General features: G+C 36.5%; 1 protein-coding gene across 2 annotated transcripts in view; it reads left to right on the plus strand.

Annotated features, from left to right (window-relative positions):
* Nucleotides 1-26,126, plus strand: part of LOC131425862 (gamma-aminobutyric acid receptor subunit alpha-6) — a 49,197-nt gene extending 23,071 nt beyond the window's left edge. Inside the window, exons 3-8 of one of the 2 annotated variants that reach the window (XM_058588110.1) lie at nucleotides 17,371-17,511; nucleotides 17,715-18,241; nucleotides 18,293-18,360; nucleotides 18,423-19,175; nucleotides 25,093-25,435; nucleotides 25,510-26,126. In XM_058588110.1, the coding sequence (XP_058444093.1) occupies nucleotides 17,371-17,511; nucleotides 17,715-18,241; nucleotides 18,293-18,360; nucleotides 18,423-19,175; nucleotides 25,093-25,435; nucleotides 25,510-25,667 (1,990 nt within the window). In that variant the 3' untranslated portion in view covers nucleotides 25,668-26,126. Of the gene's footprint in view, nucleotides 1-17,370; nucleotides 17,512-17,711; nucleotides 18,242-18,292; nucleotides 18,361-18,422; nucleotides 19,176-25,092; nucleotides 25,436-25,509 lie in introns of both variants that reach the window. The other variant, XM_058588109.1, reaches the window with a different exon arrangement.
* Nucleotides 26,127-27,588: the final 1,462 nt, after the last annotated feature.

The raw sequence follows: 27,588 nt of genomic DNA on the forward strand, positions 1-27,588 counted from the left end.
TTATCCACACTTGAAAGTTCACGCGACGCAACCGAACAAACTTCTAAGTAGCTTCCAGATTACATTGTTCAGCCTATATGCAACAAAAAATTTTACCGTGGAATCTGTTCTGTACTTTCAAGCTACCAAAAACTCCCCATATACTTTCAAGCAGAATGAAAATGGATGTTTTAATTAATTGTGGAACTTTTGGTTGCCTGGAATGGCTAAAAGCAAATATATTATATACCAATATGGATCACTTTTGCGATTCACGAGGGACACCACAGTAAGGCTACTAATACACTCCATTTTTTATATACATATCTCGGTTAATTTTTCAAAAGGGCGTATAAGCAAGTGACAGTTTCTCTTTGTTTACTTTCTCTTCTATTAATTACCAAGCGGTTTCCACGTTTATCACTCAACTCTTTGAATGAAATGACTTTCGACTTTCAAACAGAATAGTGATATCAAAGAAAATCTTTTTAATCACATCACAATAATCGAAAGAGAGAGTGATTAAAGAGAAACTGTCACTTGCTTATACGCCTTTTTGAAAAATTACCCGAGATATGACAGCTTCTCCAATCAATACACTGAATCGAACAACCCCAAATATATAAAACATTGCTGCATATGCACTGTACGTAAAAAAATAAGCTGAGAATACTTCAAGCTGTATCTTTTACTAATTCGTGAGAGAATGCATTGTTATATAAAACATTTCTTTTGATATAAGTGTATGCGAATTTTAATTTCAATCTTTATAAAACTCCAAATGTAAACGCAGAATGAAACTAATTTCGCCAACATTTTCGAATTAGTCATTACAATATCTTGATTTTACAAATCAATCCAGTTGTATTCAGTTTACTGTGATAATGATATCCAAATCCAATGGTACAAATGAACACCACTTCATAACTTTCTAATGCGAAGACGAAAAGTTTAGTTCTAACTCTGCACAGAACATTAAACGGTTTGTTATCTTGAGTTTCGTATTGTTTATCGGCAATATTTTTTTCATCAAATACTTCAAATATAGGAAAGTTCCCACCTCTAAGTGGACATCATGTTCAATTAATTGTGACATTTCAGATAATGGTGCATTCTAAACGCAAACTATTAAACAATATTGAATTAGTAACCTTTTTCGGCACGAGATGGTGTAACTGTGATGTCTTTTTCAATTAGTATTGGATTCCCTGGAGTGATCGATATTGATATACAACACATTTGCTAAAAATGACACGACTTTAGAATGATAGAATTTTGAATAGTCTAATCATGTTTTATGAAATGACTCGTAGTTTCGGGCAACTCGACCACCACGATATTGCAAAGTACCAAATATATCGCAAAGTATGTCATTTTAATTGAACTTAATCTTTTTATATTTTTTTCATACATTCCTACCTGCACCGCGGTTCTAAGGAGTGTATCGAAAATAAGCTATCCACAAATTTTTCTTTCAAATTACGATAAAACACTATATTTTATTCAAACTAAAAATTGATCCTTTATTGTACGAGGTTAAACTTGAGCATAAAGAAAACCGGATGAAATTTAAGTTATTCCTTCACGAGTTATCGAACTTTTGATCGATCGCTCTTCATCAAGTTCCGGACAAGTGTTGCATCGCATTTTTTGGACGCTTGAGCCCAAATTTTTTTGAACTCCTGCATGTTCCCAGCTGCCTGACCAGTCTTCTTGAAGACCCTCTTCACGATTGCCCAGTAACGTTCGATGGGTCGAAGCTGAGGCCAATTTGGTGGATTGATATTTTTCTCAACGAAATTTATACCCTTTTTTAAACAAACGAAAGCTGACAGCCAAACGCACAGCATGTTGTGATCTGAGCATAAAAATAAATCACAAATACATGCGTACAACACAAATGTACGTGGATAGCTTATTTCCGATACACTTCTTACTATACTAAATACGGTTGAAAACTCGTGCACATGTGTGTGTTCTCGGTACCGAAGGACTCGGTTGTGGTTTCAAAACCGAACTTCGGTGTTGGTTTTTGTTTTTCTAGGTGAAGAGATAACGAAGCCAGAGAATTTAAATGCAAACGTATTGGTTTTTCCTTGTTTTCTCCATCCATACCAGCACATGTACGCACCAGTGCGACTTTTACCCACCTCTGATCGACAGATTGTTCTACTGCTAAATCATCGTTAGTTCTTTGGAAAATGTTCATAAATCATGTAGACCAAAATCTGATTCATTCTCGAAGACTTTTCAAATTACCCCCAATTCTGGAATTTAGAAGCGGTTTCTTGGGTAGATTTTGGAACTGGAGAAAAATTCAGGATAAAAATTTAAGATCTGGATTGTGTAGCTAAATGTCAGATCTGAGCTTCGAACCTGAATTTTATTCCTTAATTCAGTTTTTGAATTTAATCCCTAAATTCAGTTTTAGTATTAAGTTCTGTAGTGAATCAGCCTATATATTAACTGAACTTACCACAAAATTAATAATTGACAAACTTATACGAATAATAAATACGCACAAAAAAAGTACTTATTTAACAATTTGATTGTCAACTTCAAATATAGAATAAAGATGTGAATGTTTTTTTCGGAATATGTACACTAAACAAAAAATCATATGATAATAACTGTGCTACACTCACTGGCAAAATTGAATAAAATTAAGTTATATTTTAGCAAATAGCATTAGCATTAGCATTAGCATTAGAGACCGCCCGTGTGTTGCTACTCCGTTATTGATCTGGACCAATTGAGATTGCAAAATGATTTTTTGAAGTAACATGTTTAGGAATATTACATTGTTTCACACTGTGCAAACTGTATTGAACCATGCATGCTGATCAATACCGACGCCGGCCACGTCCGAATGCAGATCTACTTGGGAGGGAAAGGATTGTTAGTTCGATGCATGTTGCTACTAAGAACCGAGGAATCCTCTGCATTCCCACATGCATCACAGGAGAGGATACTTTGTTAGTAAATGTTTTAATAATGTTATCATGTGTTTATTGCTCTGGGTAGCCGGCTACCAAGAATGTTTTAAAGTATTATCGTTTTATGTGTTACTTTGTGCTGGCAATATAATGCACGAAACAGTCACTTTTCGAAATTGACAAAACTCCGGACAGCCGGCTGTCGAGTATGCAGTCACTCGTTTATGCATCTACCTTTCGCATTTTTTTTAGTCATGCAAAAAAACTCATTCGGATTGATAAAAAAAAGGTATCATCTCACTGCTAGGTGGATTAAGCACGTTTTTATAAATGAAACTACGTGATACAAAATAAACGAGCGAATAGGATTTAGACAAAAAAGTTGATTCATTGCATTGAAACATTCGCGTCTTGATTCTTTATTATTTCCGCTTTATTATTTTAATTATTTATTAAAATTATTAATTGGTTATATTAGTTGATCTGGGCAGCCGGCTACCGAGAAAAATATTAATTTACTGTTTGAAATATTAATATCAAGTGTTTTTTACTATGTATTCAATATACCGATACATGTCATCTCTGTTATTAACTTTGTAATATAAACGGATTTGCGCAATGGTTGATTTTTATCATTCATTTTATAATCCTGAAAGACAATCAATAACATGGAAGAAGAAATCATTCCTAATAAAACTTTTCTACGAAGCGAGACGGAAATTGATAGGTTGAATAAAGAGATGATTTAGTAAAATAGAGTAATCAGAAGTAAAACATTGAAAATATCTGATAACTGAAAAAAAAGAAACTCCTGCAATTGTCGCCTTTTACGACATGGAAGCAGGAACCCAGTGGATCTATTCTTGGTTCATTTTTTTTCCGCCGGATTCCACACGGCATCTAGGCTGGTACAATCCGGAGAGAGCTAATAGGTACTATCAATCTCCTAGTGGACCCCAGCCCCTTAAGTTAAATTTTAGCAAATAGGTCCACGAAGTAAATTTGAAATAATATGTGAAAGTATTGGCCGCATCTCTGTGCCTAACATTAATTAACAAATGACTGTAAATAACTTTTACCGAGTTTTAGTTCAAATAACAATACACTTCAAACGATGGCTGTGATTAACCGATGTGCTTTGTGATCTAATGTTTCTCGGTTCAAGCCGCGCACTGTTGCTATTGATCTTCTGTTTTTTATTTCATTCGAATTCAAACCATGTAATTTTGAAATCACACAATTTTATATGTTGTGCGGTCCGTTTATGTGCATCTTAAAAGTTTTAAAATTACAAGATTTTTTCGAACTGTGCATATTCGAAACTTGAATTCAGCTCCAGTTTCTGAATACTAGTCCAGAATTTAGGTTTTGGTTTAGGTATGTACTCAACAATTTCAAACATCGGATAAATTCCGAAAATAGGTTCTTTTTAGAACCAATAAAATATTTCCAAAGAATTATGCGAATTTTTCTTATACTGAGTATGAAAATCCTTCAAATCAACTACTATAATGTTGTACGTTGAACGTCTACCCTTCTCATATAGAAAGACTATGCAATCACTGTGAAACCCGATTTTTAAACCGATGCCTGTAGAGCCAAGTGTCATATACCGTTCGACGCAGTTCGTCGAGTCTGCAACATGTCTTTATGTGTGCATATGTAAATGTAATGACAATTTTCTCAGAGATGGTAGAACCGATTTTCATAAATTTAGATTCAAATGAAAGGTTCCTTTGATCCCATAGCCTGCTATTGAATTCTTCCCGGATCGAACTTTCGGTTCAGGAGTTACAAGATAAAATGTTTAAAGAAAATTAAAAAAATGCACTCCATTTTCTCAGAGACAGCTTAATCGATTTAATTTAAAGGCTTTATAGTCAAATTCAATTTAAAGGCTTTATAGTCCCTTACCCTTTGTGTGTTTGTATACAAGACATGTAACACATGGATCAATAAGTCCCGAGGCTAAAGCAGAGATGGCGCTCGTAGTAAACCAGTAACCACATCTTTCTTGAGTACTAACCTTTGCTTGAAACGGGTCAAAATTTTAAGTCGATCCGACCAGAAACAGCTGAGTTATCGAGGTTGGAGTAAAGTCGTTTTGTAGTTTGTTTAAAAAATGGAAAAAAACCGAGTTTCGTGTTTTGATAAAACATTGTTTTTTAATGGATAAAAACACCGTGCAAGCGAAACAATGGATTGAAAAATGTTATCCGGACTCTTGTCCATCAAAAGCAACGATTTGTCGGTGGTTCGCCGAGTTTAAACGTGGTCGTACCGACACAAATGACGCGGAACGCTCGGGTAGACCTGTGGAAGCCGTTACACCGGAAAATGTGAGTGAATTGACCAAATTTATAATAGAAGATCATAAAGTGAAGCTCCGTGAGATTGCTGGGATAACACAGATATCACATGGAAGTGTATTTACTATCCTTCATGAAAAATTGAGCATGAAAAAAGGTTTTCTCCAAGTGGGTGCCACGATTGCTTTCGATGGAACAAAATGCACCCTGCCACAAGTCGATGAAAACAATGGCGAAATTGAACCAATTGGGCTTTGATCTGCTTCCCCACCCCTTATACTCGCCAGATTTAGCCCCCAGTGACTACTGGCTCTTTGCTGATCTTAAAAAAATGCTCCAGGGAAAAATATTTGGCTCAAATGAGGAGGTCATCGCTGAAACTGAAGCTTATTTTGAAGCGAAAGATAATTTTTTTTATAAACATGGTATTGAAAAATTGGAAAAACATTGGAACCATTGTATCACCCTAAAAGGTGATTAGGTTGATGAATAAAAAAAAATTTGGCAAAAAAAATGTTGTTTCCATTGTTAGTCTCGGGACTTATTGATCCATGTGTTAAATACAGAGTCAAGTGTGTATGAAATCACAGCCCGTCATTTAGAGCGATAATGATAATGATGAAAACCTTTTTTAAGTCACCTAGTGGTGTAATGATGACTTTCTCATATTACTTATGTATTCAAAAACATCCCGGTTTTTGGAGCTTTTCTTCACTAGTAACGGTGCGTTTAAAAGCAGAAACCCAAAGTAGATTTATATATCCATCAACTAACAAGGTCTGCCAACTAGATGAATTTACCAGGAAATTTTATAAGAATGTCCATCGCTGTGTGAAAAAATACTCATGAGCTTGAAAATTTTTACCAATCGCACTGTAGTTCCAGAATCGGTAGTCGGATCTGGATCAACTTTTAGGGACTTTTTTTAACAATTTGAAGACCTTTCATTTGCATCTTAGTTTGTAAAAATAAGTTTAGAAATTTCCGAGAAAATTTAATGCGCATTTTATCATAAATTTGCCTTGTAGTTCCAGAACCGGAAGTCGGATAGAGATAAATTTCAATAGCGATTTATGGGACCTTTCGTTTAAATCTAAGTTTGTGAAAATCGGCCGCGCCATCTCTGAGAAAAGTGAGTGACATTTTTTTGCATTTTTTGTGTATATCACCCTGTTATTCCGGAACCAGAAGTCGGATCAGGATAAAATTCAATAGCGATCTATGAAAACGTAAGACCTCTCATTTGAATCTGAGTTTGTGAAAATCGGTTCAGCCATCTCTGAGAAAATCAAGTGACATTATTTGTCGCATACACACAAACATACATACATACATACACACACATACATACACAGACATTTGCTCAGTTCGTCGAGCTGAGTCGAATAGTATATGACGTTCAGCCCTCCGGGAATCGGTTCAAAAGTCGATTTTCACAGTGATTGTATAACCTTTCTATATGAGAAAGGCAAAAAAACGGAAAAATTCTTCAAAATTTGGCTCAAAATTGTTCCGATTTGTAGGTTGGGTTAATTGTTGCTCAAACAAACCAGTTTTAGCCGTGCCGGTCCCAGTTCCTGGTTCTGGATGTCCCGTGAATAGTATCCAAAAATTTATAGACGGAACTTTTCATTTTCTCAGAGACGACTGAGTCGATTTTCATAAATTTAGACTCAAATCAAAGGATGTACCGTCTATAAAAATAAATCATTTTTATTCCTATACACGTCATCCAGTTTTGTCTCTGACATTACCCACCCGTTTTTTTTTTCTACTGAAAAATAATCTTTTCTGTAAGTTTTCATTCATTTAACTTTGTAATCTGTTCTTCTGACTTTCATTTGTTTCAAAAGTCATTCTTATATCCAAAAATACTATGTAACCAAGTAATTTCCATGTTTTCAGTTACGCGTCATACCAACTAAAACGTAAAACCGTTAAATTCAAGTTATTAAATGAATTTTTCTCATGACCATTTTAGGAAAGCTAGTATTGCAATGTTGTTTTTTTTTTGCCTTTCCACATTAACCTATCAAGTTTTACGGTCAACGCAAAAAAAAAAATTACCTGTACCACTAAGCAATATTAGAAATTGCTGTACTACAACAACGTTCTCCACATACATTGTCTGTTCGAGTACTGACATCGGTGTGTGGTGCTCGGGACGCTCTGGGGCACATCACCTTCCTTTAAACAACATCCGCTTCCAACGGCCGCACTCTCTGCAGCACATCTCATTGACGAACGAGTAGCATCATAATTACTGATAGGTACCACTGCGCGCATCGTCGAGAAGGGCATTATCCTTTCGTCGGCTCTCCCGAACCCAGCGTCAGATGCAGCACTCGTCAGCCCCCCCTCATCCCCACAAGCCTAGATGCTATTGCTATGCAAGCTGCTTTAAACAGTACCGTACTTCATTATTCCGCCGACCAAGAACTCATCAAAATTTAAATTCAAGTGATTTTATACATACAGTTTTGAGCCTGTGATACTTGTGGGTCTTGTCCTTCAGCATTCTTCTTTGAAACGGTTTTTCAGCCACAGACTGTTTTCCATGCACTTTGCAGAGCACTTACGAGCACAGTTGTGTATTTAAGGGCAATTTGTGGCAGTAATTAATGAGTGCGGTTAACCTTCCAGTGGACTGCATTAGTAACTTTTATCAATCACACCTCGTCGACAAATCGATTTTTGTTTAAATTAACCCTTACTCTTTTCCTCCGTGCTTCGACGATGACAGAACAGTATGCACGGTATGCAACCTTCAAGGTTATTGATTTAGAAGGTAGCGGTCGATTGTCCATTTTCCCTAGAAGTTAGAAACCACTTTCGACATTGCTTGTGGTCACATATTGCTTCACTCGCCTTCTCGTTCCACTCAACCCCCTCCAACCGGAATTTTCCGCCGCACCGAATCTCGTTTTTATTTTCTTCCAAGTGATTTATTGCTCTTCCGCTGGTTAACCGCTCATCCGTGATGACAACAGTTTTAATTGCTGTTGCCGGTTTGTCTTGGCTCTTTTGCATAATTTTTCCTGAAAGAGATAAGAAAAAAATACTCGTGTTGTGCTAAATTCGAGCATGCTACTGTTTAATTGCCACGAAACTGATTCCGGTAATGGTAACGACGATGATTAAAAAGGTTGAAAGCTACCATCATGGCTAGTATCCATTTAAGATGAATTGAAATAATAATATTTTTAGTAAAATAGTTTTTGCCAAGATCAAAAATATGTTTTAAGTGTGCATTAATTTTATTAACAAACAACCATGCGCTTCCATCAATGAAAAAAAAGAAGCGGTCGGGTTATCACGTCTTATTAAAACCAAATAAAAGTTTGGCACGGATACGTCCCCTCTTGTCTATACCGGATTGCTATTTCAAATACTGACAATCGAAAGTGTAACGGAATTTCTCCAGATTTTGATTCGATCTTTGATTTGCGATCGAAAAAATGCACCGAACAGTGTTCAATATCAGACATACTTCAATAGTGTTTTGGCACTTCTTAGGGCCATAAATGAATCCCAAACAGCATTTCGATATATTCTTCTACTGAAATATACAAATCTGAAATGAAACACACTCAATGATTCCATGCGGATTTTGCTTCCTAAAATACTTAAACAGGGGCCTCAAACTAAAAACATTCAACCGTTGAATCCGACGAAATTTGTATCAGTATCCAAAATGTATGCAATTACATTTATATCGCATGCTATAGTGTCCTTGGATTACGATACCACTTTTCGCCTAATTTGTGTTCAATTTTTGCATGCAAGCAGTTATGTTTAAGGCTTGTTCAGGAGTGTTCTAGTTCTAGATGCATAATTTATATCAGTTTTAAAATGCAAATCTAGAAATTGTAACAAAATAAACTGGCAGCCCCAGCAGCTTTTTATCTGTGTTTCAAATATCGAGAAAATAGAACGGCAGCGTATACCAGTTTTAAATTTGAAAGTTGAGCTGCTCGAATAAATAAAACTAAAACGGCTTACACTTGCGAATGTGGAACGATTCGTGGTTTAATCGATATTGTTTGAAAATTAATCTAAAGTATTCAAGAACTATTGTCCATTCCCAAGCTTATCTAACGTCAACAAGTTGATGCGAGAAAACGTTATGTCGTTTTTGCTTGATAAAACTGAAACTGACCCAGGGTAGTTTCATCAAACAAATCCTTTTCACGAAACTGTATTGGATTCGCATTTAGCGACGGGGTTTTAAGTACGATTTAGACGGTCGGCTTCTTCCGTCACCGTCACCGGAACGTCAACGTCCGTCACCGTCATTCTGATTCACACGATCCGGTTTCCTATCCGTGTATGTCATGTCATTTTCTTACACGCAGAATTTGAAGAACTTTGTTTCGCACAATTTTATTCCACTAATGCAAAATCTGGGAGCCTATGAAGCCAATCGATCTGTTGTTTTCCTACCTTTTAATCGAATAAATAACTTCCAAAATAAACTAGAAAGAGAAAAAACAAAACAATCAGTTCCACTCAACAACGTAACGTACTTTGCAAATCTACTGATAAGTTTTATTACTTATATGTGGTATATTTCGTTTAAGAGTGGGATCTTGACACCGAATACATACATAACAAACGTCAGCTCAATACCGTAATCATATGAATCGTACATGTGTGCGATAATCACAGTCCGTCAAATATTCTTTCGGAGAAATGTTGACGGAGCTTGCCGTTGACGGACGTTGACGTTCCGGATCTCTGCTGCATCGTGTGAATGCGCAAAGGGAAAACTCATTTGAGTAATTTTGACATAGGTTGACGTTCCGGTGACGGTGACGGAAGAAGCCGGATCGTCTGAATCGTACATTAAGCAAACCTGATATTAAAACTAGGTTCGAAACTGAAGCTATTTTAAGTTCAACAACGTTGAAACTAGGTTCGACAGCAGTTCGGGTGGAAACATTATTTTACTATTGAAATGGTAAAATAATGTTTCAATTTAGTATAATAGCTTATTTTGCTATTATTCCGCAATCTAACGGGTGGAAACTAACACTTTGGAATTTCTTTCTCAAGCTGTCAAAAAAAGACAAACATACTTGAAGATGATCTGATTGATTGAAATTAAACATACATTGTCCATTGTTGAACAACAATTAGTGAACATTTGAAAACGGCCCTTAATCGGGTGTTCGGCGAAGCTTCCGTTTGATGTCGGAACAGAAGCGTTGTACGGCCTTCATGTCAACTTTGCGAATGCATCTCTTGATTCTACCAATCAACTGTTAGCAATTCGTGGCTCTCCAGTTATTTTTGCACACCAAGGAGCTCAAAACCTCCGAAGAAATCTTCGATTAGGCGACACTGACAAATGGGATCGAATGGGTATTCAGGAACGATTGTGTTTATTGGCGCAATGCGATGACGCTTTATCCGGCCAAAACACGTATTGTCCATCAGCATGATGTTTTTGAAAAAACGGGATCAAAACTTTCTTCGTCCAAAACAAAACTTTTACCGGAAAATTTGTTAATCAACCAGCGGCATTGGGAATTCAGCGTTGAAATCTGTGCGTCAGTATATCCCGGGGCTCTTGTCTTCTTTCGGCACTTTATTCCGACTCTTTTCAACGTTTTGCAGATGTACTGGTGAGAACAGTTGAACATTTTTGCGGCATCCCTTTGACTCAGTGAATCCTTGTTGTTGAAGGCACGAGAAAGAGAACGAAGTCCTTTTGCGTCCATACTTTTGGCTGGTCTTCCACTAGCTTCCTTACGAGCAGTTGTAGGGCATCTTAGGATATTGTAAACTGTCGAAGCCGCCACATTTTTGCTTTTAAAATTTTGTACCGTATACTATTTGCGAGATTTCTGTGCAGTTCGTAGAACTGTACAATGCGCTCGTGAAGTACTTCTTGTTTCGATGGCATTTTGAGCAAAACTGAGCAAGCATGAACAGAACGGAAAATACTAGCAGAAAGAGGAGAAACAGAGCTAACACATACACACTCTTAGTTCTTTCTGAGCTCGTTTGTTATTGAGCATACAGGCCTAGAAAAAATTCCAAAATTTTAGTTGCCACCCGTTGAACTGTCATAAGAAATAAACGTATTTATGGAAAAATTATATCATATTGTATTATAATATAATATAATAAATTATATTATTGACGAGTCTGAAACGAAACTTAAAGAAAAGTAAAAACGGTTATTTGCCCTAACAACAAACAGGATAACCCCTAAATGAATAAGCTTGATATTCGACGTGTTTCTACAATAGGCTTATCTGCTTTTCCGAATAAACTTGTAAACCGTGCTCTGATACCAGTTTCCATTCTTACCCCCTTTCTGCAATGGACAGTTTGTTGACTGGAAAATGTTTCGTTCTAGAAGAGTACGGTTCTTTTCTCACGAGACATTACATATGCTCACGTGCCATCCATCTATTTTCGTCATCATCCATGGATTTGTAAAATGGTTTTGGGAGGTGAACCTTTGAGCGTTCACAGTTGAATGTTCCTGGCTGCGAGTCGTAAGAATCTGGTTCCTTAAACATTTTCCGTCAAAATAAAAACTCATCAAAACGACATAAAAGACTGGATGTACAACGCGAAACAATGTGTAAAACTATAAATATGCAAAGCTAGAATTACTGAATTGCTTTTTATACTATCTCCCGCATTATTCTACTATCGCGGAAACTATTTCCCGGAACGAGAGTGAAGATGCTTTCGCGTCTACATAATTTAAAATAATTTTGAAACTAATTAAAAGAGGCTCGTTCCTTCTGCTGCGGAGTAGGATAACAGGATAACTGTGCTTATTTTAATTCTAAGCAACAGAGTGTATGGAGTTCTGAACTGACAATCGAATTTGTTCTTGGACGAAATTTGAAATAATCATACCAATACCCTATGCATTCAGTTAATATATTACACTAAAAATCAATCGTTAAGTTAGAATGAATATAAGTACGGTTACTCTACTTTAAAATTTTCATGTATAATTTCTGAAGCGGGTCTCGAGGATCGTTCTTCTTCTCTCTTTGCATTCTTACTCATGTTGTGTTGTACTTACTGTACTTGTTGTGCATAATAAATACCAGTGCGAAATTCCTCAGTATGGAAAATGAGTATACGTGGGTGCCTAATTGAAGCAATTAGCGAATAAACACTGGTCACTAGTAGTGTGTCGTTAACATTTACCATGTATTATGTTAGCATTCTTTACCACGTGCATCCATTCTTCTGTTGTTCGGTTTAAGGTTGATGGAGTCGAGAAAATGTGCTTCATGAAAGAAAAATGACGTACATGCATGTGCGTTATCAACCGCGTACCCAGAGGGGGGTAAAAGTGTTTTAAAAAACATTTTTTCGAGGCAATAGATAGATGAATATTTTTTATTTTGCCTAAGAATCTTGTTGAACAATTCCAACAAACGTCTTTTTGCAAGGTCGGGCAGATTCTTCACCAAGTTGAATTTAATTCTGTCCAACCCAGGAGCGTTATTGTTACAAGACATGAGTGCTATGGAAAATTCCATCATTGAAAAGAGGCTATCAATGGAACCATTATTTGGGGTAGACTCCCTAAAAATGCCATGCGTTGGAACAGAATCTGAACAAACATTCCTCGCAAATTCAAATATCCATCGGTTCGAGTATTCCTCACTTTCATTTCCTACGTTACGATTCCTCATTCGTCTGGCCGTATTCCAAAGAGTGCTCATTGAGGTTTTTCTTGACAACCTTCGACAAAATGTCTCCAACAGCTACATATTTTGGCCCAAAATAGTCTCTTGTACTTGGTTCTAAAATCAAGAATTTGTCAAAATTTCATTTTGATTTGCGAGTTTAGCCTCTGAGCACTCTTTGTCCACTCAGGGGTTGGAAGGCTTAAAACATAGCGACAAGGAACGTGGACGAAATGAGCTCTCCTTCACCCGCAGAAGTACCGGAAATAATGGTTGAAAATTCTAAAACGAAGCTCACTCAATTTTCTCAGAGATGATTTGATCGATTTTCACAAACTTGGGCTCAAATAAAAGGTCCTATAGTCTTATAGGTCGCTGTTGAATTTCATCTGGGTCCGACTTCCGGGTCTAAAACTATAGGGTAAAGTGTGTTTAAAATTTCAAACCGTTATTTAGCGCAACCGACGATGCAATTTTCATTAACTTGACAAAGTTGTTTACAAATTGAAAAAGTTATGTTAGTTTATATCCAAAAAAAGTTTCTAACTTTATTCAAGTTTAAAAAAATGTTCTTGAAAGAATCTTCTAGTGATATTTTTGAAAATATAAGTAATATGAGAAAGGCATCATTAAACCACTAGGTGGATTAAAAAGGTGTTTGTAAGTTTTAATTGTTTTGTGCTTCAAATTTAGATCCCTTGCACGATCTTGCTACGAATATTATATATATATATATATATATATATATATATATATATATATATATATATATATATATATATATATATATATATATATATATATATATATATATATATATATATATATATATCAAAAACGTTTTTCAAAAAATGATTTAGTTTTTGATAATAGTGCGCTCATTTTTACGGAATTTCATCCTAATGCGGCGATGTAAAATCCTGTTTTAATGCCCTTAACAATGTAATGATGCCTTTCTCATATCAATCATACTCTCATATATAAAACCGTGGTATTCTTCAAAATAATTTTCAATTTTTTCTCGTTTTGCGTATCTCATATAGAAAGGCTATACAATCGCTGTGAAAACCGACTTTACAACCGAGACCCGGAGGGCCGAGTTTCATATACCATTCGACTCAGTTCGTCGAGATCACAAAATGTCTGTGTATGTGTATGAATGTATGTGTGTATGTGACAAATAATGTGACTCAAGTTTCTCAGAGATGGCTGAACCGATTTCCACAAACTCAAACTCCACAAACGCCTCATACGACTTTTTTGAATTTCATTTAGATCCGTCTTGGAGTTCCGGGATTACAAGGAAAAATGTGCAAATTAATTGAAAATTTCTCGAAAATTTTTTTACCGATTTTCACAAACTAAGAAGCAAATAAATGGACTTAGAATTCTATAAAAAGTTCCCGAAAAGTTGATTCAGATCCGACTTCCAGTGCCGGTATTACAGTGCGATTAGTGAAAATTTTCAATTTCATGAGTATTTTTTCATAAGCGATGGCGAAACGAGGTGCACATTTTTATAAAAATTACTGCTAAAATCATCTAGTTGGCTCCAAAAAATCTCCAAAAACGGAACTCACTACGATTTCTCAGCAACGGCTAAGCCGATTTTCATCAATCATGATTCAAATTAATGCTCTCATTGTCTTTAAATATACTGTGCAATTTCATCCTGATCCGACTTCCGGCTCCGAAATTATAGGGCGATGAGTTTCAAAACATTCAAATCGTCATTCAAAATGACGATGCAAAACTAGTACGCACCGTGCTTTGTTCAATTTCGTATAGCGTGGAAGGTTGCCACATTAAATTTATATTTTTCAGGTGAAATAAATGTAAATTTCTAATTCTTTTATTCAATTTGTACCTACTTGTTAGTGTTATTACAAGATCATGATTCTATAAAAGTACACTTATTGCCTTTCTCATATAGAAATTTTATGCAAGCACTTGAAAAAAACTAGTGAAAATTGGCCCAGAGGGCTAGTGTTCTATATCATTCGACACAGTTCATCGAGTTGAGCAATGTATGTGTCAAATAATGTCACTCATATAGTAAAAAATCTCGTAGTCCCATAGGTTGCATATTGAATTTTACACTATCATATAGACGATGCAAAAATGGGTAAAATTCTTCTAGATTTGGCTTAAAACTGATTCAATTTGTAAGCTATATTAGTTACTTAGTAAACGTACCGACTTCGGCTATACTGCTTCCAAGTTCCCGGTTCCAGAAGTACCGGAAATAGTCGTCAAAAACTCTAAAACGAGACTCACTCAATTTTCTCAGAGATGATTTGATCGATTTTCACAAACAGGCTCAAATAAAGGTTGCTATTCAGTTTCATCCTGATTCAACTTCCGATTCCAGATCTATAGGGTAAAGTGTGTTTAATCATTTAGTGCAACGATGCAAAACAAAGAAAAATTCTTAACAACTTGACATAACTGTTTACAAATGGGAAAGGTTATGTTAGTTCATACCCAATGAAACTTTCTTATTCTATTCCAAATTGAAAAAAAAACTCGCCACAGAATCTTCTAGTGCTATTTTTGAAAATATAAGTAATACGAGAAAGGCATCATTACACCACTAGGTAGATTAAGGGCTGAGGACAGTACCATAAAGTGGTACGTTTTTTGCTATTTTCCCGTTTCAAATTAAATTTTCTTGGAAATGGTGCAGAATATTTAAAAGCAGACCCACCCACCAAGACAATGTCTTCGTGAATATTCTGTGAAATTTTCAGAATGATTCATTGAGTTTAGGGGTCGTGTTGCATTTTTTTCTGACTGAAGAACTGCTGAAAATTGGAACGCTTACCTCTACTTGTTCATCGAATATCTCGGCTTTGAAGGCTTGTATCATAAATCTACCGTGACAAAGTCTAGATAATTTAGTTTAGATGCGATTAGTAAATAAAATCAAATATGTTATCGCAATAAAAATAAATTCTTATATTTTTCTGTGAAACAAAGTCAATTCCAATGCATCCGCCATTTTTTCGCATTGGTTTTCTGATAGCATTCTGAAAAAAGAGAGAGAAATAAAATTGGCTCGACAAGGCTGTCAAACACACAGACGTTTCATTGTATATAAACACATTTTTTGTTTCATTCAATCTTTGTGAAAGTTGAATATTTTTCATTGTTCATTGGAATCCATGTAATGTCTAACACATACGATAGATTTATGTGATAAAACTTCTCATCTAAATAATAAAATGTATGCTGGCAACCCGGTACAGTTTGTTCATGTACGAAAGAGTACAAGAGAAATACGATGCGCAAAGAGAATTGAGCGAGCCATGTGGTCGATTTAAAAATTCAACACGCGACCCTCTGTCCTCAGACTTTAATAAAGGTTTTTTGTTTACCCCTCTAAATAATGGTATAAAATTAATAAAACACTAAATTCTGAAATTCTTGAACTCCTCATACCTCCATTGGACCTTTCATTCGAGCCAAAGTTTATTAAAATCGGTTCAGTCATCTCCGATAAAATCTAGTGAGATTATTTGACACATGAATCGAACGTCATATGCAACTTGCTAATCGATTTTTCGAGTGATTAAAAATTATGAAATCACTAATAATGATTATCATGAATAATTAGTCATTAATTCATGAGCAAAATGATTGATATCACAAACAAATTTTCATGTTATCAATCATTTTGCTCATGAAATTTCATGAGAAGACATGGTTCATGATTTCATGTTTGAAAAATCATGGTACCGGCAATAGATTTTTATCCGTGTGAGAAAACCATAGATAAGAATAACATTTGCTGTCTCTGCTCGATTCATTGACTCTAAAGGTGAGATGAAAATAGGTGCATTCACTTCAGAGTTTTTGCGTTTCTAAAACAGCATTGTCGAACTATTTTTTTGCGTCATTGCTTTCTGGAACCGACGCGAAGAAATGGTATTCGATTTCATCACAATTCGTTGATTGGAAGTCGAATAATCCGCATGATGACAAGACGACTCTACTAATGAGATGCCTATTGGTACAATAACCCTACATCTGTTCACATCGAAATAATACACCCAAACCTCCATTTACGTACCTTATATATGTAAGTATGTATTAATATACATACGCATGTGTGCAAATATTTGCATTTCTTAATACATATAAATATTGGTGAAGTAAAAGCGATCATTTATATGTATAAATATATACACATATATGCAGACGGGTGAGTGTGTAAGCATACATACATACATTTATAAGGTTCGTAAATGGAGGTTTGGGTGTAACAAAAAAAACCAGTCTATCAAATTCACTTCGGCAAATGCAATCTGCTTTTCAGCGAGATTACCAGAAAAATCAATTTTGAAATGTAACGAAACAGTCTGCCAATCCAATGCTGGAAATGAAAACCAAGTAAATCATTTCTTTTTCGTTTTTCGTTTCCAATGTCGTTTTTCATGTCGTCTATTGGGTTTCTGCTCGGTACACCGGCAACAGGATAACCAGCAAGGTATCATGCTATTCCGTGAAGGTAGGCCACATTCAGCAGCACAACACACTGGAAAATGGACTGCTGATTGCCGCAAATATTTCGATCGGTCACCTGCGCAAACACAAGTTCGTCTACTATCTGCCAAGGTATTTGAATTTGATATACGGTGTCTGAATCCTTTTACATTCATTGTATAATAAATTAATATTAATATGTTTGCTACAATCGAACATGAATAATTTTCATCCAAATTGTTCAGCTTTTATACAAATGCTTATTTTTCTACTCATTCGCATTTTTTTAATTCTTCAAAAACCAAATTTTCAACCAAGCCCATTATCATTAGCAGAGTCAACGGTGCATCTTCCGACGGCAAGCAGCAGCAGCACAACTCGTCCTCCTTTCTCAAACACGACTACACAAACAACACCAACAAAGCTAACTTCGAACTACGGGGAGATCTTCTACCAACAAAACCTCGCCGAATACGCCACATTCCAATTTCAACGGACCGATCAACTTCGATCGACGAGCGACCACCGCTGCAACAACATCAACCAGAACAACCAGAGCTCCAGAAGAAATATCAACGCTATTACATCTATAGTAGTGCTCCTCGCGAGCGTGCTGCAGGAACAGAACAGGATGCGGATCGATTTATGGCCAGCAAATATGATCTTTTTAGATCGCGATCGGGAGCTAATGGGCTACCGACTAGATCATTGAATATCTCGAATCAAGAATACGAGTACGAATCTTATCGAAAAGTGAAAAAACGCAGCGCCGCAGATGACATGCTAAGTAAAAACATTACGATGATTTTGGAAAATCTACTCAAGAGTTATGAGAACTCCCAGATGCCCACACATGGACAAGGTAAATACTTCATCAATTACATAAGAAAATTCATTGTATTCCCATTTTCAGGCATTCCTACGGTTGTCAAGACAAATATACTGATTCGTAGCATGGGACCAATGTCGGAACTAGAAATGGTCAGCGCCACCTGAGATTGTCATCACCATCATAAACCAATTTATTACGTTCTTTTTTTCAGGACTACTCTATGGATTGCTACTTCCGTCAATACTGGCGTGATAAACGGCTTAGCTTCCACGGTCCAATCAAGAGCCTATCGTTGAGCATTAAAATGCTCGAACGAATCTGGCGACCGGATACGTATTTCTACAATGGGAAACATTCGCACATCCACACCATCACGGTTCCGAACAAACTGCTCCGGTTGAGTCAAGACGGTGAAATTCTGTACTCAATGCGCCTGACGATTAAAGCCTCCTGTTTGATGCAATTGCGAAGCTTTCCAATGGACCGTCAGTCGTGTCCGCTGGTATTGGGAAGTTACGCCTACTCCCGGCAGCAGCTAATCTACGAGTGGCAAAATGACGAATCGGTCAACTTCGTGCCCGGAATGACCCTCAGTCAGTTCGATCTGATGAGTTTCCATCAGAAAAATTACACCTTCGCTAGACGGGAAGGCGAATTCTCGGTACTTCATGTTTCGTTCAATCTCCAACGACACACCGGGTATTTCTTGATTCAGGTTTATGTGCCCTGCATACTCATCGTGGTGCTGTCCTGGGTATCATTCTGGATCCATCGGGAGGCAACCAGCGATCGGGTCGGGTTGGGAATCACTACGGTGCTGACACTGTCGACGATTAGTTTGGACTCACGAACGGATCTGCCGAAGGTTCGCTACGCGACGGCCCTGGATTGGTTTTTGCTGATGAGTTTTTTCTACTGTATCGCGACACTGCTGGAGTTTGCCGGAGTGCACTATTTTACCAAGGTAAGTCGAACCGTTGATATCTGTGCCTGTCGAAAAATGTCGATTTTTGCAAAATTCGAAACATTTCACCTCAAATTTTCCCTGTTAGCAAACACTTACTAAGCCCCTCCTTCCGAAAATACCCTTATAGCAACCTATGAGCAGGAAAAATAACTTGTGTCAAGTAAAGTGTGGTAATCTATTGAGTTGTTTCGAAGTTATGGTCGATCATAAAAACAATTTGAACTTTGTACAAGACCCTTACTTTATCCTCCACCCTCCCCCTTAGAAATGCTCTTAGGATCATCTAGAGTGCAAATAATGGCAATAAAATTATACTTTTTATAGATAGAATTCTTACTTTTTTTCAATATGACGGCTCTGAAAACAGCTATTCAGTGGGTGCAAGAATGGCTTTTATCGTATCAAAGAACGTTTACTGGTAACTTTTCAACGATTGAATCAGTGCCATCAAAAAGAGACGGAAATCATCGCAACAACAAAAACCCGGCATGGCTCATTTAACATAGAATCGACACCAGGGGCGAGAGCGAATTTTTCTCGATGACATTTCTGAGAATCAAAGGTTAGCACGCTGCTGTGGGGATCCTCTCTGATGCAACAAACGGTCGCTTATTCTCGTTTCGCGATAGTGATGGGCAATACGACTCATTTCAATGAGCGGCTCTGAACCGAACGCTCTTTCGTAAGAACCGGTTCAATTGAATGGCTCATCGGTTCTTTATCAATAAATGTCAATGTGGAGAAGCGGTTCAAAAGAGTGAGTGTAAGAGCCACGAAAATACACGAGCGGTATGGGCGATCTAACGTTGTGTTTCACAAAGTGTACGTGTGCGAGGATGATGATTGCAAGTTTATCTTTCAAAACGCAAGAGAAAAAAAATTCCACTTATAAAATCATTTATACATCTTGTATTTACAAAATTATTCACTTATGCGAACCGTTCATTTTCGTGTGAGAATTTCATGCATTTTCTACCTCTGTTATTTTTCCAGCACCTAAGGTTCTGTGTGAAACAATAAAAGTTAGAACAGAAACTTTTCAAATAAATAAAAAATTACTGAAGAATAAATTTTCCTATGTATTTTGACAGCTCCATTAGAAAACATCATCGTTAGAAAGCAAATATTTTAATGCTGACTGACATGGCTCTTTTTGAAAGCCGCAGTTCTTTTGAACGACTCGTGAGCATTTGCCCATCCCTAGCTCAGACTACACGAACCATGGTTGTTAAATTTGAGCGGGAGCACGGATGAACCATGGTTCGTAGCTTGGCTATCTTTTAATGTTGAGAGCCGCGGCTCAATTTTGAAGAGCCGTGGTTCGTTCGCTCATTCTTACGAGTCGGTTCAAATGAACGGCTCGTGAGCGCTCGCCCATCACTATTTCGCGATCCGATTCTATACAGGCAGTTGATAATTGCTATAGAATCATTTTACTATTGCCGCTTATTCTAACTATGTGCATATAACCTTTGTATAAGTTGTGTCTATGAAAATGTCTGTGAATGCTCCATACAAGGGTTTTGAAATATTGCAACGTAGTATGAGAATCATCAAGTTGAATCATCGATTCGATTTTCTGTGATAATTGTCAACTTGTGAATTTTTTAAGGGTTGTGATATACTCAGAGTATGAAGCGGAGCGAAGAAATCAACGTGAACATTTCATAAGGGCACATAAACCAATGAGAGATTCTCTTTGTTTACTTTCTCTTCTGTTGATAACACCTAAATTTTCACGTTCAGTATCATACATATAACGAACAATTGCGTAATAACGCAGATATAATCGAAAGAGAAAGTAAACAAAGAGAATCTGTCAATTGTTTTAAGGCCCTTTTGAAATGTTCACGTCGAAATGTAGCAAAATTCTCTCACGGTTCATGCATTGAGAGATGCGAGTTCTTGTAGCATCTTCTACCGGATTGAAAATGTTGTATACAATGTAGATAGCAATATAGCAGCTTCTGTCAAATTTTCGGCAATCACCAACATTGAGTGGGTGTTATCATTCCTTGGAAACCAATCATCGGAAAGCAAAAAGCCACTTCCGGTGAAACTCTCAACGGGTCAGCACGTTGCATCGAGTATTTCGCAAGAAAGAAAGGAATTTTATCCGTACTTTGACGAGTCGACGCAGCCACACAGCGAGATGTTCGCTTGTAGTCCAGTGAAAAGAAAGTCCATTGGACTATAAACGATAATTAAAATCAAATCGTCGTCATATCAAGTGAGGTAACGCCAACCAGAAAAAGAAGAAGAAGAAGAAGAAGGAAAGCGGAGCTAGAATGAAAAATTTTCACCGTGAAAAAACAAAACGATCGTTTGTCGACTTTCGACTAGTTTTTACACTTTTAAGTGTTATTAACTTTTTAAATAACAAAGAATATTCTTGGTTATAGTTCTATCGAGTAAAGTGTCGTTTGGTTCAAGTTGATACGTGCAATAGCTTTGGAATACAGTAACAGCCAGTGGAAAAAATGTTGTTTCGAGAAAAATCCGACCAAAGTTTTTATTCGCGACTAATCGTGCCGCACCGTCCCCCCGTCTTTTAACAACTTCCCAGTCTCGGTCGGGTCTATATTATTTCTAAGAGTATTTTCTAGTAATTCTCGGAATAATTTTTTTCGATTATTTGAAAATTGTTTGAAGGAACCAGGCCGTAAAATGGTGACATGGTGCTCCGCGTTTTTAAACAATTTTCTCATCGTTGGAAATAACAATAGATGCAGGGTCAGAATTCGGAAAATCGCCCAATAAAGATGATAATTAGGTTTAAAAAAAAATTTCTGAAAGTTTTATTTAAAATGAAAATTTTCGTCAAATTATTTATAAAGTCATGCGATTCTTTAACAAATGAAAATATTTGAATGAAACTCCCCCAGATCGTAGATAATACAATAAACTTAAACTTGTTGTAAAAAAGTTACTAAAAATCATATATTTTCTATACAATTTTTGAGAAATAATTGATTTATTTTTCATTATTATGGACTTTTTAAAAATCGAAAAAATATATCATAATACAATAGTACATCGTAGAATCTAATGTCGTTTTCGCTTGAGAAAACTGAAACTGACCCAGAGTAGTTTAATCAAACAAACACTTTTCATGAAACTGTGTTGATTTTGCACTTAACAACGGGGGTTTGAGCAAACCTGATATAAAAACCAGGTTCGAAACTGATTCGATTTTCAGTTCAACAACGTTGAAACTAGGTTCAAAACTGGCTTCAAACAAACGGTTTGACAGCAGTTAGAGTGGAAACTGGGGTGGAATCACGTAAGGTGATTATCACCAAGTGATTATCACTTTTGAAAATTTGGAATCATGTAAGGTGATAATCACCAAGTTCTGTCACCACTGCTGAAAGGCTAACATCACTATCAAATGTTGGCATCACGTAAGGTGATAGTCACCACGATTTAATCACCTTTATGTCAAAATGGAAGTAATAGCAATTAAGTAATCACTTTTAGTAGTGATTTGTTTTTTTGAGAAGTGGCTTTATAAATTATTGTCCGTTAGGTGAATTTTAAGCCACTGATATGAAAATAACCTACAAAAATTGGTCGGAGAGGATATTTTTTTAATAAAATTCGTACTGATTTTGTGTCATGATTTGTTTAAAGAATTCATAGAATAATCGGTAATATTTATCAATTAAATCAATTCATTTATATTGTAATTATTATTTGAAGGAATATCGATAGGGTATTCGTAGAATCAAAGATAAATTACTTTCTGAAGTGATAAGTTTATGAATGTAGACATCTCCTGTTGCACATAACGTAACAACATAAAAAATCTATGCTAACATTATCAGTAGAATTAGATGCTCGTGACTTAGTGAGCGACATATCAGTCTCGTTCAACTGAACGAGTAAAAAAGATTGAACTGCGTTCTTAATTTTCTTCTTGTGAGTTGAACTAAATAAGGCAATATTTTTGGACAATTAGTTGCTAATCATAGTGGATATTCGTAGTACCGGTGGGTAAAATTTCCAAAATGGAACTAGCATTCGAAAGCTCTGTGAAATGCCATAGTCGTAAAGTGAATGAAAACTATACACAAAATTATTTAACGGATCTTTCTCATTCGAGAGGAATGCCATCCGTTGTGAAACATCAAGAAGATCTAACAATTCGTGTCATTTCAGAGCTAGCAAATTTATCCCAAAGAACTGACTGTGTCATTGATTTCCATTGAAAAATACAAATCGGCACTAAATTGAACCAACAAGTGAATTTTTTATTTGTTTGTGCGCAGTTTGCCATACTCGTGAGGAAATTTTTTTCAACGTTACTCTTCGATCCATACAAATCATCATTGATAAACATGACTCGAATTAATGAAAAGGATTGAAAACTATGGGAATAAAAATTTAAATTTTTATATATTATATGGGTATACGCAACTTTCATATGTTACTCCTCCTAATATCAACGGTATACGCCACATTCATATTTCACTCCTGAAAAATTGACGTTTCTTGACAGGTGATAAATGGAGTGAAGTTGGCTCAATTACCGGTGATGGTGATAGTAAAAGTGATCACCTTCGGTGATTCCAAACATTCTGGTGATCACCTCTTTATCACCAGGAGGTGATAGTCACTTATCACCTTACATGATTCCACCCCTGGGTTAGGCTTGGCATCAAGCGAAAACGACATAAATTTGTGGGCCAGCTATTAATGTTGTGAGTGTTGTGAAGCGCGCAATTGTCAACACTCATGGAATTTTCCAATGCACGTTGACAAATTTGCATTGGAAAATTCCATGCGCTTTTCATAACATCCGTTTCGTATGAAAACACCATGCTGGGAGTCGTGCTTTTCGTGAAGAGGTGAAGATGCTTTTTCTCGTCCGACGATATAGTACATATTAAGTGAAAGAGGAAAGGTTTTCAATTCAGAGATCAAGACTTTTATTCACAATATCGAGATGAAAGATTAATGATTTTCTCTCACAGTTTATTAAAAAAATCCTATTTGTTGAATTTATTTTTTTCTGATGCACACAAATTTTATCTAATCTTATTCTTCGATTTAAATTAGGAGTTTATTCAAAATAAAGTTGTTACTTTAGTTATTGTTTTTTAACAGGGAAATATTTTCACGAAACTTCATGTTGTTATTCACCGCTTGCTATTATCTGTGTCGTTACATTCTTTATCGATCTTCACCAATGGTAGCTTAACAACCCGATCTCTTGGCTTCATAGATGGAGTGAAGGGTGTTACCACGGGGCCATAATCTACCTTTGGGAAAATGCAACTTGATCCGGTGCATATCACTTCATTGGGTTTGCTTCGCCTCCGAAGTGGTTGCTAAAAAAATACCATGCGTTGCACTTTATTGTTCAATTAGCTCTACTTCGAGTATGACAAACGACACTCACCACTATCCCAGTGTATCCAGATGACAGCACACCTGCCAAAACCAAAACGGTGATTCCTAATGTAAACTTCATTCTGAAGACGTGATTATCGAAATAATTGGCAATGTTCAATGCCAGTACATACTATGCAATCTTGTTTGTATTTATAATTTACACGCACATTGAACAAAAACAAACAAGTTCAAGTGGGGTGAGTGTACCAGCGGTGGTACATATCGTTATTATTATCAATAGCATGGATTATTCATTTCGGTCTTAATAAGTAATATCATAGCAAAGTATAGATTCGTAAAATTTCGTACCAAATCTACTTTTTTTCAACCCATCTTTTGAGTCATTGCATTGAAATTCAGTACCTTTACCCTACAGCACATTTCTTCGATAGTAACTATACATACTGAATGCGCTGATAACCTATCGATTCGGTTTGCATCGACTCAAATCAACCGATCCGTCAAACAACATTCACTTTCCTGAATGAAAACGTATTTTTGTTCTTTTCACTTTCAGGTCGGCAGTGGGGAGATTCCACTAGACGAGGATGAATGGGAGGATATAGACAACGTGGTGGAGATTGGACTCAGCGTCATTTGCAGTGGAATGCGTTCGCGAACCGCGTCCATCAATGATTCACCGCAACGTTTGATGCCACCACGGAGACGCAATTCGCTTATCTGTCCCATCTACAATGATCCCCATCACATGTTCAAACCGACGACCTCACATCTCTCGACGATGGAACGGACTACCCAGACGGAACCACCGAAGGAACCCCGTTGGAAGCAGCTTTGGCTTTGCTTTCTGGGCGATGATCAATTCCGACGGCGGAGACAACGCGAGGCAACTGGTCGGGGTGTGTATGGGTGGTACTGTCTGGTGCTTTTATCAAATTCTGATTTGGGATTATTTTTTTTATTTACTGAACAGCTGGAGCCAATCGACATGTGAACAGTGTTTCGCTGATCGACCAAGCAGCGAGAGTAATGTTTCCAGCTTCGTTTACATTTTTCAATGTTCTTTACTGGTTATGCTACTACACCTACCAGGCCGACTTCACCTGGTCCCCTCTGAAGGAGCAAAGTTAAATCGGCATTTTGGATGTTGAAACTATGACATAAATTGTTGAATAACGAAATAAAAATAATAATATATCAAGTCTACAGGGAAATCATCGAAAAAAATAATCTTTTTAAAATATGCAATAGTAAATATGTTATTAAAATAAGAAGGTTTCATAGGGTACTCATCCAAGGTTTCAAGTTGGAACGCATATCGTATGTTAAACCGCAAATCTTACGTTATATATTCGAATATGAACACCGTCTTTTAACAATGTAGAACAATTGTAGGCTATTTGCTAAATGAAAATAAATTTAAATCAATGCGTAGATGTAACAGAATGATTAGTAATATTATCGTTTTACTTAATTTTGCAAATGAGTTGTTGATTATTGTTAGCAAATCAGAACATGCGATAAGTTTGATATTGTTACCATACAGTAAACACAATGTTAAAATTTCAATAATTACATTCAAAAAACACAGTCGTAGTACTTTGCAAACATTTATTCAATCCACATTCCAATATTAATGGAAAATCAAACTGATTGTTGACGTAGGACTACGTCTTCCTTTACTATGCTGAACTGGATGTCATTTTCACCCATCAAGAGCGTTACAAAATTACACTTTGATTTTCTTGTTCAGAGTGACAGGAGACGCACGACAGTAGACTTGTTGCGACGCACCACTGACTGGAAGGACAACTCCACATGGGGTGTCCCTCTCTTAGAAAAAGCAAAGTCCTCTCATTACATTCCTTTTGTGGAATTTGGCCTTTCTGTTTCAACAGACTTCGCAGCCGATTCTTATTGTACAGAATCATTACATGGCTAGTACTATGGATCCTACTGACACTAAGAGTCCTTCCAGATCGGGGCTCGAACATACAACAACTGGCGAGCGTAAAATAAACCATTCTTTCTTTAAAGTTTCTCAAGATTTAGGCCGATATTACGTGTATTTGGAGATACTAAATGTAATAATAATTCTGTAGCATTTACATGAATAACTCAAATTGCATTTGTATTGAAATATGATTCCTCCACAGGAAAATTATAATCTATCGTTGAAAATATACACGGACGCTTTATTTCTTAGGGATTATCATTTCGGAAAAGTCTCAGTTGTCATTAGCCATCGTTAACATATTGCGTTATTTCAAATTTTTGCGCGAAAAAAAAAGGTTTTTTTTTTCAAATTCCTTTGAAATATAGTATGAATAACATACTTTATTACCGTTCTCATTTCCACTCCCACTTTCACTTTACTAATATCGTTTATTTACGTTTCGTCTTAGACTCATCAGACACGTCCTGGGTTGGCAGTTCAATGCATAGGGCGCTGGACTTACAAACCAGTTGTCGTATGTTCGAGCCCTGGAAGGATTCGTAGTATCAGTAGAATCGTAGCACTAGCCATGCAATGGTTCTGTACACTCTGAATCGGCTGCGAAGTCTGTTGAAACAGAAGGTCAAATTCCACTACAGGAATGTTGGCTTTGCTTTGCTTAGACTCATCAGTGCAGAGCAGTTCAAATTGAACTGCTTAATGCAAAACTCGACAGTTCAATCGACGACACGACCTGCCACTCGCTTTTAAAAACTGTATCACAAATTTAACTACCCCTCAGTAACTCGTAATGTCAAAATGAAAAATGCTTGTAACTGGCAACTCAGCCTGAAAAACTGTTGTTTTTGGAGTAACAGCTACCGTTACCGTAGTAACATTTATTTACCTTAAACTTTTCATAGAAGTTGAAAGAGGAATTTAAATCTAAATGTTTTAAAAGCGATGGTTGTTTCGCTGCGGAGCAGACCTAACATTTGTAAGGAAAACCCATTCATTTGGGGATCGTACGGTTTATGTGAACCGGGCCCCGAAGCCATACTTATATCGACGACCTTATATTTTTCAAAGAAGTCTGACATGGGTTTAGATTCGTAT

Source organism: Malaya genurostris, chromosome 1, assembly GCF_030247185.1.
Source record: "Malaya genurostris strain Urasoe2022 chromosome 1, Malgen_1.1, whole genome shotgun sequence".
In the NCBI taxonomy this organism is placed as follows: domain Eukaryota; kingdom Metazoa; phylum Arthropoda; class Insecta; order Diptera; family Culicidae; genus Malaya; species Malaya genurostris.